The 14,893-nt window shown below is 31.7% G+C and overlaps 1 protein-coding gene across 1 annotated transcript in view; it reads right to left on the reverse strand.

Annotated features, from left to right (window-relative positions):
- The window catches only part of LOC113367311 (D-2-hydroxyglutarate dehydrogenase, mitochondrial-like), a 30,604-nt gene extending 16,019 nt beyond the window's left edge, over positions 1 to 14,585 (reverse strand). Inside the window, exons 1-3 of the mRNA XM_026608926.1 lie at positions 14,573 to 14,585; positions 11,957 to 12,154; positions 5,213 to 5,406 (exon numbers count right to left, since the gene is read on the reverse strand). Of these exons, the coding sequence (XP_026464711.1) occupies positions 5,213 to 5,406; positions 11,957 to 12,154; positions 14,573 to 14,585 (405 nt within the window). The remainder of the gene's footprint in view (positions 1 to 5,212; positions 5,407 to 11,956; positions 12,155 to 14,572) is intronic.
- Positions 14,586 to 14,893: the final 308 nt, after the last annotated feature.

A 14,893-nucleotide genomic window follows, 5' to 3' on the forward strand; every position in this document is an offset into this window, starting at 1 on the left:
AGAAAAGAACAACATTGTCGTCTCTATTTACTTCACGGTCTTCAACAAACAATCGTCTTCTTGAGGCGAGATATCAAATTTCATTATTAATTTGCAAAAGTGGAAAAAACCACACTATAAGAGAAATTTTAATAAAACCATCAATTTCTGCATTTATTAACCCCTTCGTTTACAAAGACGCCTCAGAGGCGTCGCAAGGTTATCGGCCCAAACACGAATAGGACGCCTTCGAGGCGTCGTAAGTCTACCGGAAGAAACATAAATGAAATATTTCCGAAACTTGGTGAGGCATATATATACATCGTTTGTAAGAAGTTTTAATAAAATACCCATTATAATGTATTAAAAAATAATTAGTGATGAATTACAAAGCAGTGATAACTTTGCTACCAGTAGTACTGACAGTGGTAGTGACATTGTACGTTTCGCACAAATATATAAATTTATATTTGTATGTATAAATTTATATATTTGTAATATTTTTTTTTATTTTTGTTCAGGAATCAACGTAATTATTTATTAAACATCTTGCAAAGTTTTGTACCGCACACGTGCATATAGAAACTATAGGAATTTTGTGATTTGTTCAGTTTCGAACGCTGAGCAAAGTTGTTTATGTCACTGCGTGCGACCGACCGCTCAGTGTCGCTTTGGGCCGAGCTGTAAGTGGAATTCTGTCTTAAGGCAATTAGGGCATCGTGCCTTAAGGCAAATTGCTGGAACTTCCCGTACCAAAAACCATTATTTTTTTTAAAAACGATTAACATTTTTGAAAAAAATTTACTTCGAAAAAATAAGATTTTTGAGAAACTATAAATTGGACAAAAAATTACTTTTTTTTGAAAAAAAAAAAAAAAATTTTTTAATTTTTTTTTTTAAAAAATTTTTTAAAATTTTTTTTTTTTTTTGAAAAAAAATGTTTTCTTTATTTTGACATATTTCGGAAGATCTGAACTTGTTTTTCAATATCTGAAAATTTGATGTGCATATGTCTAATGATCATTTTTGACCGCCAAATGGCTTTTTTTTTTACTTTTTTCGTTAGATCTCCGAAACCGCTAGACCTGCCTTTATGAAAATTTGATCAATTCTTTATCTTGTCAATACAAGTAAAATGTTTTTTGAATTATTAAAATCGGACGCTCCGTTCTCTTAAAAACTGAGTTACCGTTTTCGACACTTTTTGCCCCGTATCTCCGGAACGGCTAGACCTGCCTTCGCCAAAAACTAATCAGCACGTCTCCTTATCAATACGAATCGAATGTTTTTTGAATTATTCAAATCGGTTGATCCGTGTTCCCGAAATCGTCGACGAAAATTTGTATCCGCACATACATACACACACGCACGCACACACACACATACACACACACACACACATACATCCATTTTTTCTAAGGTATGCCAAAATGTTCAGAAACCTCTGAAACGTAAAGATATGTAAAAATTTTCATTTTCGATTTTTTTGCGATTGCTATATAGGGTAACTACGGGAAGTTAAAAAGATGACACAGAAGTGAAAGCCATACAACTATGTAACAATACTGTTTGCAGAAGGATGGACGAAATGAGTGACGATATTGAAAACCAATTAATCGATAAGTTGAAAACCAGACATTTCTCTATACAAATGGATGAAATCGACACTGGGGCTGTATGCTAGCATATGTATGATTTATTGATCCATTTATTTTTTCCAGGTCAATCCAGGTTATTTTGTAAGAGACTGGAAGGCACCACTAAATCCCAAGATATATATAATAAATTAAAAAACTATTTATTGTTAGAATTGAATAACATACCAATGAAAAATATAACATTTTATGGTGCATCTAACATGATGGGGCAAGAAAAATGGCTGCTTAAAATTGATGCAAAATATGAATCCTGAAATGGTTATTGTGCATTGAGTAATTCATAAGTACGTTAGTAGCTAAAAATATCTTGACTGTTCTAAATGAGGTATGGCATGCAGTTATAAAATGCATTAATCCTTTTAAAGCCAGTGCCAAAAGTAAACGCCTTTTTAGGTTGTTTTGTGAAGAACAAAATGAAAGCTGTGTGAATGTGAGACTTTTACTTTTCATGCTGAAGTAAGATGGCTTTCCAAAGGAAATTGCTTGAACAGATTTATACAACTGTTCGATGTTCTAAGCGACTTTTTCAATGGCAAATCTGAAAGTTTAGATGAAGTTTTTGTTGACTATCGATGGTAAAGCATTTGTAAGTTATTACTAGATACTTTTAAAAAATTGTATATATTAAATAAACAACTCCAAGGACCAAATAAAACACTTGTCGATGCGAAAGCGAAGATATTTCAGGTTTAATTACAAATATTAAATTGTACATATAAACAAGTTACCAACAGAAGTTTTGACCAGTTTCATTGGCTTCAAAAATGTAAAGTAACTGGTACTGCTTTACTTGAAATTAAAAATCAGCTGGATATTTTATCTGTGGACTTGAAGGAGAGATTTTCTGATTTGAAACAAATTAATTTACTAGCGTGGGTTCGACTGGTATTTCAAATAGTATCAAATAGAACTTGCTGAATTTCAAGATGAGAGTCAGCAAAAACTTTATTTATTATAAAAGGTGCAATGGTATGGCTTTGTCAATAAATTGAAGCCAAATACCCAAATGTAACTAAGAACGCAAGAAAGCTTCTCCTGCCGTTTCCAACTTTAGTAGAATGTGGATTTAGTGCTGTTAATGACTTATTGATAAAAAAGAAAAAGACTTGATATCAAGCTTAATTATCGCGTTAAATATCTAGAAAAACCAGAAATAAAATTAATTTGAATTTCAGTTTTTTATTACATGTTTTGAAATTTTAACATTTATGATGTTTTGAAAACAATTAAATGGTGATTTTTTCTTAAAACTTATCATTAAATCAGGGTTTTTAAGGAACAAAATAATTTTAAATGGTAAAAAATTTTGTACGTAGTAGGCATAACGATTTTAGAAATATTAAGGTGGGGCGTAGCACAAAAAAGGTTAAGAATCGCTGATCTAGATCAACATCTTCAGCCTACCATGTAATGGATTGAGATCATCGTTAAAAGAAAAGGCAAGAAGAGTTAAAAACTGATATTTTCGATGATCCCCAAATTATGCAACTCATAAAAAATCTACGGTTCGTGAAACTAAAGCCGAGAAGAAAACCAAGGAGCCATATGTCTTAGCCGTAAAAAAAATTTTTTTGCAAACAAAAAATTCAGTAACTTTATTGAGTTTATCGAATGCAATTTAGGATGCAACATAAGTAGCAAAATTCATTAACCGCACTCCAATTTAAAATGTTTCCTGGAAAATCTTATATTATAGATCAGCAAGACATCAGGACTCTATGAGAAGTGATATCAAGGGCTGACAATTGTTTTAGCTTACGACGAGATCAGTCAGACTTTGACTATGCTTAAAAACATATATAAAACTTTCATAAACATAAAATAAAATATTTGTTATTATTTACTGTAATTGGGTGCATAACTGGCACATTTATAAATCACAAAAACAAGAGCTGCTGGCAAATTTTTGTTACTTTTTTGTAATTAGCGTCCTCGAATAACTTAAAAACATTCATAATATCTCAGGGATAAAAATGTGTCACGCAGTGTTGCCAATAGTATTTTTTTCGATGTTAGTTTTTTTGGTTTTGTCGACTATTATTTTGTTTACGATACCTGAATATAATTATAATATTTTAAGACTGAACATTATACAATGGTACCCCGCCTTACAAGCTTAATGCGTACCGTAAACAGGGTCGCATGTCGAATTGAGCAACTTTTACCATGTTAATACATTGAAATGCTATTAATTTATTGCTGAACATTTATTGCTAACATAAAATATATATTCTGTAGAAACATAACAAATTTCTAAATAAAAAATGACTGAATTATAATTAGAGTAGAGCGGGGCTGGTTGAGCATAGGGGCAAGTTGAGCAATCGAAATATCTCGAAAACTATTCACCGTCCGTTTAGGCATTATATGGCGGAAAAATAGAGGTTTGAGAGAAATAAACCCGCGATCGCTAGTGGCCGCTGGACAAATGAGTGAGGCTCACGGGCGTTTTGTTTATTTTGAGACCAAAAAGTAAAAAAGTAATTCATCACGAGTTTTCGTCTGGTTTAGTCAAATGTTATTTATTTTTAATCAGGTAAATGTTATTCTTCCATATAATTATAGTACTTTGAATATGCACAGAGATTCTGGGTATAATTCTCACGTTTTTTTTATAAACTCACTTTTATTTTGAAATTCCGAGTTGGGGTTAGTTGAGCATAGTTGCTAAACTTGTTCTGTCACTATGACAATTACCATTAAATTCCAGAAATTAATTATTATTTTTAAGATTAAAGCTAAGCCTATGAGTAATAATATAAAGAAATAATGATTTTAAACAAAAATACTGAATATAATGGTGAAATAATTCCTAAGATACGATATTGTTTTGTTGATTCTACTTTTCGTTAGTTATTCAAAGCAAATTACTAAAAGTTTTGTTTTCTCTGTCAATAAAGACTATAAATATACAACTGGTTATTAAAAACTTATTTTATTTCATCACTAATCGACATTGAACCTATGATTTCATTATACTTTCTTAGTGCTCAACTTGCCCCGCCCATGGGGTACATTGAGCATACTTGACTTTTTGCATTTAAACAGCTGTAGCTTTTAAATTTTACTTATTACCAAAAAATAGTATTAACACTTTTGTTAAGCGATAAACAGCAAATCTATTAAGCCGTATAGCAATTTATTGAAACTTTTCATTGAGGAGCTACATCCGTTTAAGTAAAAATTTGCTCAACTAGCCCCGCTCTACCCTATACTAGTTTTTGAGTTCAAAAAAACTATCCAATGAGCTTTTTTTTTTCAACTCATACTATGTATTGTGAAAATGAGTTGGACATGTCTCGTCAAACAACTCTGATGCTCGACCAGCTGCATCTTCTTCTAAGTAATTTTCATCCACGAACTTTTCAACTTTGTTGTTCCACATTGCACAAAAAAATGCATAAAAAAAATACGTTCAATATTTGTATGATATTAAGTTGTTTCATTTATTATTATTTTTTTTTTAAATTTAATTTTTAGTACGAAAAGTTTCAGCAATTTGCCCTAAAGCACAATGCCATACACCTAAGTTGTATAAATATTATTTCATGAAAAATGTTATTTTTAACACTTACCACTTCGAGTCCAAGTACAGTGCTATGAAGGCTTCCATATCGTAGTAACCGCAATCCTCCCGCATTAGTTGCAACGTTGCCGCCGATATTGCAGGATCCCTTGCTGCCCATGTCGAGGGGCATCATGAGCCCGTGCTGCTCGAGCGTTTGATCAAGCGTTTCTAGTACACATCCTGATTGACAAGTCAATACACCTGCGCGACCCCAAAGAAAAAACTAATTAATTTGCGTCCTGTTAACCCTATACTATATTCATCACGAACTGAATGTGGCGGGGCCCCGTATATATGAATTTGTTTCAAAGCACTTAGCCCAAAGATAGCAAGATTTCTCAACAAATAAATTAAAATAAATATCAGATTACAAAGAAAAAATAACAATGATTCAAATTAAATATACACTCTTCTTGTCCATTTTTCAATAAAAATTTGTTAAATAATTATAGTTTCCGGTTATATAGAAAATTGGAATTCTTGTTAATTTGCCATATGGTTTACAGTAATCGCAAAAAAATCAAAAATAAAATTTTTCATTTATCTTTAGGTTTCAAAGGTTTCTGAACATATTGCCTACCTTAGAAAAAATGGATTGATATTTGTGTTTACATCAATTTTGTGAACACAAATCAACTGATTTGAATAATTCAAAAAGCATTCCATTCGTATTGACGGGGAGACGTGCTTATTAGTTTTTGGCAAAGGTAGGTCCAGCAGTTTCGAAGATACGGGGCAAAAAATGCGAAAAATGGTAATTAAGATTTTGAGATAACGGAGTATCCGATTTCAAAGATTCAAAAAATATTTTATTTTTGTTGATGAAATGAAGCGCCGCGTTGCAGTCTAATGGATAAACACTGGTACGGAACCCATAGAAATGTGAACAACATTTATACTTATTATTAAAATGTCTATGAAGTATCTGATAATTTGATGTGCATATGGCTAATGTACATTTTTGACCGCCAAATGGCATTTTTTTTACTTTTTTTCAATCTACTTTTTTAATCAGTTTTGTATTTTGACAATAGCAGTAAATTGTTTTTTGAATTATTGAAATTGGGCGCTCCGTTCTATCAAGAACTAAATTATTATTTTTGACGTTTTTTGCCCCGTAAAACTAAGTAGTTGGTATTGGTATTTAGCCTTAAGGCAAGTTACATGAACTTCCCGATATGTGTAAATAATCGACTTAATCAACAATAAACAAATTAATTTATGAGTGATTAGAAGTACTCCGAGTGGTTTTATTACACGTAATTGAAAACGAACGAACACGTTAATTCGGAGTATTTTCTAAAAGCAAATTTTCACAAATCAATAATTTTTATAATTGAATCAGATTTTGTAGGACGTTAATGGTTTAGTATGTTCATTAAGCCCAAGTAATCTATTGTTATATACCAAGTAAATCATCTAATTTTAATTTTTACAAACGTCAAAAAAACTACTCATTTTCTCAAACTTTGACGAATTTTTAAAATTAAACTACTTGTCGTAAGGCCGTAATATTTCAGAAAGTTATAAGATATATATATATAAAGCTATAAGACCATGATATATATCGCCAAAAAAAGTTCCCTAAAAATGGGCTTAAATTTTTTTTTCAACAGTTAATAACAAGAAAATGGCTCGGTAGATTTTCACCCTAAACTAATCAGTATCACTCCCAACTAATATCTTTCGAACAGTTTTTAATTTTTTAAAATCGGTTCGGTAGTATGAGCTTAAATGTCGACGAAAAGTTTAACACTATTTTTCAAATCACAAAAAAACGGCTCGGCAGATCGTCTCACAAAACTGTCAAAGTATAGTGCTTATTGAGATACATCAAATGACTTTTAAATTTCTGAGATCGGTTCAGGCGTTTTTGAGCAAACGTCGATAAAAGGTCTAATTTTGACAAATGCCAAAAAAACGATACCAATTTTTGCAAACTTTGACGAATTTTTAAAGCTAAACGAGTTGTCGTAGGGCGGTGATATTTTAGTATGATCTAATACTTTAGTACGATTTTTTTTTTAAACTTTATTGCAAGAAAACGGCCCGGCCGATCTTTACCGAAAACTAATCGGCACGATTCCCAACCAATCTATCGAACGGTTTTTGAATTTTCAAAATTGATTCAGAATTGCGGGCTAAAACGTGGACGAAAAAATTTTCACGTTTCTGCGATTTACAAAGAAACGGCCCGGCCGATTGCAAAACTCAAAAACCCTAGTCCTCATCGAGATACATCGAATGACTTTTAAATTTTTGAAATCGGTCCAGCCGTTTTTGAGATAACGTTGGTTTACGGCAAAAAATCTGTTCACACATATGCACACACACACACATACTTTTTCCAAATTTAGTCTCATTCGATTCAGAATGGCTTGAAACGTCGAGAAAACATAAAAATAGCGAATCGGATTTTTTTATTAAAACATAAACTTCTCCTTCGGGAAGTGAATCAGCACGCGTCTTCTTATCAATAGGAATCTCAAGCTAAATCAAATCGGTTGAACTTTGTTCCCGAAATCGTCGGCAAAAATTTGTATCTATCTTATTTCTAATCTATGCCAAAATGTTTAGAAAACGTAAATGTTTTAAGCGTAAATGTATATAAAAATTTCCATTTTCATTTTTTTGCGATTACTATAACTTACCCTACGAGAAGTTAAAAAAATCAAAATATTGAATGATAATAAGAATAACTAGTTGTAAGTAGCATTTTGTCTTAAGGCATGTTGCATGAACATATGATGGGAATCAGTGGCGGATCCACGGGGGCGTCAAGGGGGTCATGAGCATCACCCTCATGAAAAAGAAACGACATGACCGATCTTCGCCAAAAACCATTTTTTTGCAAAAACGGTTAAGAATTTTTGACAAAAATATGGACGATAATTTTTGCACTTTTCTGCCAATAGTAAAGAAACGGATCAATCAATTGTCTCAAAAAACTAACCACCAACGCAAGCGCTTATCCAGTTTCATTTTATAGTTTTTAAATTTTAACATCGGTTCAGACGAGAAAACTTCGTGGAAAGATCAAATTTTGACTCACGTCAAAGACGCAGATTATTTTTAAAAAAAACACTAGGGTCCAATTTAGCTTTGAGCAATTAAATTGTGAAAACTAAACAAAAAGCATAACAACAAATAAGACACATTAAACAAAAAACTATCAGACTACGTTTAGTACAACTCCCAGCTAATCACTGTAGAAATGTGCTTTTTCAAAAATTTGTTACTTGGTCTTTTTTTTACCCCCATGGGCGGGGTAAAATCAGACGGCGAGAGGACAAACAATCCAATGTATTATTTTTAATTTTAAAGGAAAACGAAATAATAGCTACATTATTCAACCAATGCAAAATATAAATTTTATGGATACATTTTTTACAGAGATAACTCTGTATATAACCTTGATTTGATATTTTGTCCAAAATATACATCAGCAGTGTTGGAATAAATATTTATTTAATTTATCTCTTGTAAAAATGATTTTTTAAACGTCATAAAAATCAAGGTGATGGCTGGTTGTACATTTTGTTTCTCTACTTTCAAACATTGTTAAGAAATCTTTTTATTTACAAAAACTTCATTTGTTTTTGAGATATCGGTGGTGGACCTTTTTACCCGCGGATTTTTGAGCCCCGCCCTATCTTATGGCGCCGAAGCTGGATCCGCCATTGATGGGAATGCTAGCAAAAAAAATTTGAACAACCGATCACACACCGGGATATAACTATGAATTGACTTTTTTAGCCAAAATTGCTGATGACATTCATTTGTTGTTGATTCCATAAGTTCTTCTTCTAACTGGGTTGATATTTCTATACTTGCATTCGAAAATGGGTCTAAAACCCAGTGATATTTCCAAATTTAAAACATCCTGAAATCTTTCATTGAAATTACTATGAAGATTTTTGGAATGTTGGCAGTAGACGAGCAAGTCTTTGTTGCAAGATACCGATAAATATAAGATGCCTCTTATCGCCCTCCTGGATATTACAATCGACCACCGGGGGGCGATATCGACCCCTTTGAGAAAGACTGGTCTAAGGCGTTCGAGTCATCTGAGAAACAGGTAAAATACCATCCACGTACTAATACCTATACTGTATAGGTTATACAGTACAAAATATGTTAATTAGGAAGAAACACCTTGGACGATTATCACATGAACGCTAACGAAAATTGAGATCTAACGAATAGTTTGAAACTGTGATAATTAAATTTTTGTAGAAGTTTATATTTTTGCCTGAAAATCCGATCCGCTAATCTTATGTTTTCTTAATTGGAATCGTTTGATATCTATATTGGAAAAAGTAAGTGTGTGTATGCGTATGTGAGTCAAAATTTGATTTTTTGTCGACGTTTTCTTAAAATTACTGAACAGATTTTCAAAATTTGACAAAACTCGATATAGACTCGTGTCGATTACTTTTGTGAGACTTTTTGGAGAATTTTTCTGATTAGTTTTTCGTGAAGTTTGGCAGGGCAGTTTCTTCGTAATTAATTAATTATTGAAAAAAATTGACGCTAATGGTGAAACTTTGTACGACAACATAGTTAAGTCTAGACGAATATTCTAAATTATTACAGACTAATAACAATTGTGGTTTAAATATAAAAATTGTTTAAAGTTTTAAATGAGTCGCTCTTATTACACACACCGTAGGATAGGCTCTTATTACAAAAGTTGTGTTTGTACTGATTACCATTGACGTTCACACTTAAATAAAATATACGTTTTTAGGATATGATTTATGCAGAAATTTGTTAAATAAATTAAATTAAACTAGCTGTAAGTGGAATTCTGTCTTAAGGCAATTAGGCATCGTGCCTTAAGGCAAATTGCTGGAACTTCCCGTACCAAAAATTATTATTTTTTTTTAAAACGATTAACATTTTTGAAAAAAAATTACTTTGAAAAAATAAGATTTTTGAGAAACTATAAATTGGACAAAAAATTTGTTTTTTTTGAAAAAAAAAAAATTTTTTAAAAAAATTTTTTTTTAAAAAAAATTTTTTTTTTTTGAAAGAATTTTTTTTTTTTCTTTATTTTGACATATTGTGGAAGATCTGAACTTTTTTTTCAAAGCAATCGTACTGCTTTAACTGCATAGGGACAAAATATAAAGCGCGTAAGCGCCGCGTCGCTGTCTAACGCATAAGCATTGGTACGGAACCGATAGGAATGTTAACAAAATGTATACTTATTGTTAAAATCTCTATAAAATGTCTGATAATTTGATGTGCATATGTCTAATGATCATTTTTGACCGCCAAATGGCTCATTTTTTTACTTTTTCCTCTATATCTCCGAAACCGTTGGACCTACCTCCATGAAAGTTGTATCGATTCTTCATCTTGTCAATACAAATAAAATGTTTTTTGAATTATTAAAATCGGACGCTCCGTTCTCTTAAAAACTGAGTTACCGTTTTCGGAACTTTTTGCCCCGTATCTTCGGAAAGGCTTGACCTGCCTTTGCCAAAAACTAATCAGCACGTCTCCTTATCAATACGGATCGAATGTTTTTTGAATTATTCAAATCGGTTGATCCGTGTTCCCGAAATCGTCGACGAAAATTTGTATCCGCACATACATACACACACATTCATACATACATACACACACACACACACATACACACACACACACACACACACATACATCCATTTTTTCTAAGGTATGCCAAAATGTTCAGAAACCTCTGAAACGTAAAGATCTATAAAAATTTTCATTTTCGATTTTTTTGCGATTACTATAACTTGCCCTACGGGAAGTTAATTAATACAATCGAAAATATGACAGTTGAATATCACATTGTATGAATAATATAGTTTATAATTATAGTCGTTAGAGATGTTTTTTTACAGCTAACTGATTCAAGTATTAACGTAATTAATCAAAAATGAACATTTTTGCATGTCTTTATGTTTTAAAGGTTTCCCATATTTCGACATACCTCAGAAGAAATGGATGTGTGTGTGTGTGTGTTTTGTATGTCCGCATTTTTTCGTTCGCGTTTTTGGGCGTACGGATCAACCGATTTCAATGGTTCAAAAAACATTCGATTCCTATAGATAGGTAGATGTGCTGATTAGTTTTTGACAATGGCAGGTCCAGCGTTACGTAGATACGCAGCAAAGAGTGCAGAAAATAGAAATCGAGGTTTTGAGAGAACGGAGTATCCGATTTGAATGAACTAAAAACATTCAATTTGTAATGATTGGGAGAAGAGATGATTGGTTTATGGCAAAGGCAGGTCCAGCCGTTTTGGAGATTCCGAGCTAATCGTGCAAAAAATGGTAGTTTTTGAGAGAACTTAGCATACGATTTGAATGATTAAAAAAACTTTCTGCTTGTTTTGTCAGAATAATTGCTTTTGGAAAAAAAATCAACATTTTTTTTGAAATTTTTTTGTATATCGAAAACAATTCAGATTTTAATTTTAATTCTGGCTAAAGTTCTAAAGCTCACTTATATACTTTAAATAAATAATTTTAACTTCGTAATTCAGTTTATATAATTCTTATAAATCTATCTCAAAACATTAAATATTCCTCGAACATTTCGTTACGGTACAGGAAGTTCCAGCAATTTGCCTTAGGGCACGATGCCATACACAACTAGTTTCTGAATTATTTCTTATATAAAATAATCTTGAAGTGATTAAAAATCATTATATTACGGTCAAAATTTCTATCACAAACTTGATTTTTGAAATGTGTTAAACCTAATATGCGTTTACCTGCTGCTGAATCAATGCTAATTATTTTGTTCATTAGCGAAGTGCTAATGACGACCTCATCAAACACTGGAGTTGAGCCTCCAACTAGTCCAGTGTTACCTCCTTGTGGACAAACTGCAAGACGTTGCTCGTTGCAATACTTCAACAGGGCAGATACTTCTTGTGTGCTTTTTGGTTGTAATACAACACTGCTACGCCCTGAAAATAAAATAATTTAGTACTAATTCTGTCCATTGAATTACATAATTTTGGACATTATTATAATCCCCGTAGGGTAAGTTGTAGTAATCGCAATAAAATCTAAAATATATTTTTTTATATATCTTTACGTTTTAAAGGTTTAACATTTTGGCATACCATAGAAAAAATGGATGTATGTTTGTGTGTGTGTGCGGATACAAATTTTCGTCGACGATTTCGGGAACATCGATCAACCGATTTGAATAGTTCAAAAAACATTCGATTCGTATTGATAAGGAGACGTGCTGATTAGTTTTTTGCGAAGGCAGGTCTAGCCGTTCCGTAGATATGGGGCAACAAGTGCCAAAAACGGCAACTCAGTTTTTTAGAAACGGAGCGTCCGATTTTAATAATATGTAGAACTGATTAATTTTTTGGGAAGGCAGGTCCAGCGGTTATAGACTCTCAATAAAAATAAGTTAAAAAAATGTTATTGGCGGTCAAAAATGTTTATTGGACATATGCACATCAAATTATCAGATATTTTATAACGTTTTTAATAATGTGTACACATTTTGTGTAAATTTTTTTGGATTCCGTACCAAGATTTTTTATTACGGTACGGGAAGTTTCAGCAATTTGCTTTATGGCACGATTCCATGCACCCCTCTAGTTTTAATTTCATTTAATATTATTTTGATGACCATATCATTGCAGTGCCTTTTAAAAACTTGTGAGGGTATGAACTTGACTTGTTAATTTTGTGTTTTCTCGATGTTTCAAGTCATTCTTAATAGTTTGAGTATGTGTGTGTGAGAGACCGATTTTTGCCCTTTTATCGACGTTTTCTCAAAAACGGCTAAAGCGATTTTGAAAATTTAAAAGCCATTGAATGTAACTGAATAAGAACTAGCGTTTATTGGGTTTGCGCGACGATCTGCCAAGCTGCTTCTTTGTAATTAAGAGAAAAGTGCAAAATTGTACGCGCAATTGTAATTGTTTCTCTATCTACAGCAATTCATTATACTTATAAATTGCTCAAAAATTAATGTATTGATTAAATCCATTATCATTCATTTTTATTAACATCCCGTATGGTTTGCTATATATAGTAATTGCAAAAAATTCAAAATGAAATTTTTACATATCTTTACGTTTAAAATATTTCTGAACATATTGGCATACCTTGGAAAAAATGAATGTTGTTGTTATGTGTGCGTGTGTGTGTGTGTTCTGATACAAATTTTTGTTAGCGATTTCGCGTACATGGATCAACCGATTTGAATAATTTAAAAAACATTCGATTTGTATTGACGGGGGAGACGTGTTGATTAGTTTTTCGCCGAAGCAGGTCTATCCGTTTTGAAGATACGCGGCAAAAAGTGCCAAAAATGATAATTCAGTTTATGTAACAACGGAACGTCCGATTTGAATGAATTAAAAAACATTTTATTTTCAATTACGAAATGAAGAACTGATAAAATTTTAGGGAAGGCGGTTTCGGAGATCGAATAAAAAGAGTAAAAAAAGCTATATGGTGGTCTAAAATTATCATTAGAGCTATGCACATCAAATTATCAGATAAATTTCGATTTTTACAGGTTTTACTATATTTCTATTTTTTTAGGGGTTTGCTTAATTCTCAAACCGTGTTATAGCAAATCCGTACTTTGAAAGTATAGTATGCCAAATGAAAGGTATGCCAAAATGTTCAGAAATCTCTGAAATGTATAGACATATAAAAAAAATATTTTTGTTTTTTTTTGCCATTACTATTACTTTATTAATATTAACTATAATTAATATATTAACAAACGGCGCAGTTTCATTATATTAATTGCGAAATTGATTTTTGAACTTTGTTATGACATTTGTTGAAATGATAAAAAAAATTTGCAACTAACTTAAAAAAATACATAAAATTATAATACAAGATCATTTTCACAATCCACAAGTTTAAACAACATTCCCGTGAGGTAAGTACTAGTAACCGGTCCTCATTGAAATACATCAAATGGCTTTTAAATTTCTGAAATTAGTTCAGGCGTTTTTGAAAAAACGTCGATGAAAGGTCTAATTTTGACAAATGCCAAAAAAACGATACCAATTTTTGCAAACTTTGACGAATTTTTAAAGTTAAACGAGTTGTCGTAGGGCGTAATATTTTAGTATGATCTATAAGATAAGATCTATAGACAAAAAAATAATAATAAAATCGTCAAAAAAAATTTTTTAACACTTTATTATACGAAAAGAGCCCGGTCGATCTCTACCAAAAACTAATCGTTAATAATCGATAATGTAGTTGCCACAAGTTTATCGACAAAATTGTTACTAATAAACAGTTACCCAAAGACATAGCTTCCAATTTAAAAAACTTACATCTTTACCACTCAAGACTATACTGTCTTTACGAAATACATATACCTGACTTACCTTTCCGCCCCATTGTATCAGACACTAACTCAACACTTTATAAATTATCAAGATATATAAATAATTCCATAATTACTGTCACCAAACAATCCCCATTTCTTTCGAGTTTGTTGAAAAACTTAAACAAATTACAGTTCCAAATGATAACGTATTAATTAGTTTAGACGTGGTATGATTGTTCACAAACGTTCCATTAGACCTTATCCTTGAAGCCATAACTAAAAAATGGCATGATATATCCTTCCACACCACAATTTCCATACACTGGTTTAGAGAAACAATAAAATTTTTAATTTCCAACACATATTTTGAATTCAATAG

The sequence above is a fragment of the Ctenocephalides felis genome, unplaced genomic scaffold (assembly GCF_003426905.1).
Source record: "Ctenocephalides felis isolate EL2017-DRISC unplaced genomic scaffold, ASM342690v1 CF-g0.4_SCAFFOLD_01170, whole genome shotgun sequence".
Taxonomy (NCBI): Eukaryota; Metazoa; Arthropoda; class Insecta; order Siphonaptera; family Pulicidae; genus Ctenocephalides; species Ctenocephalides felis.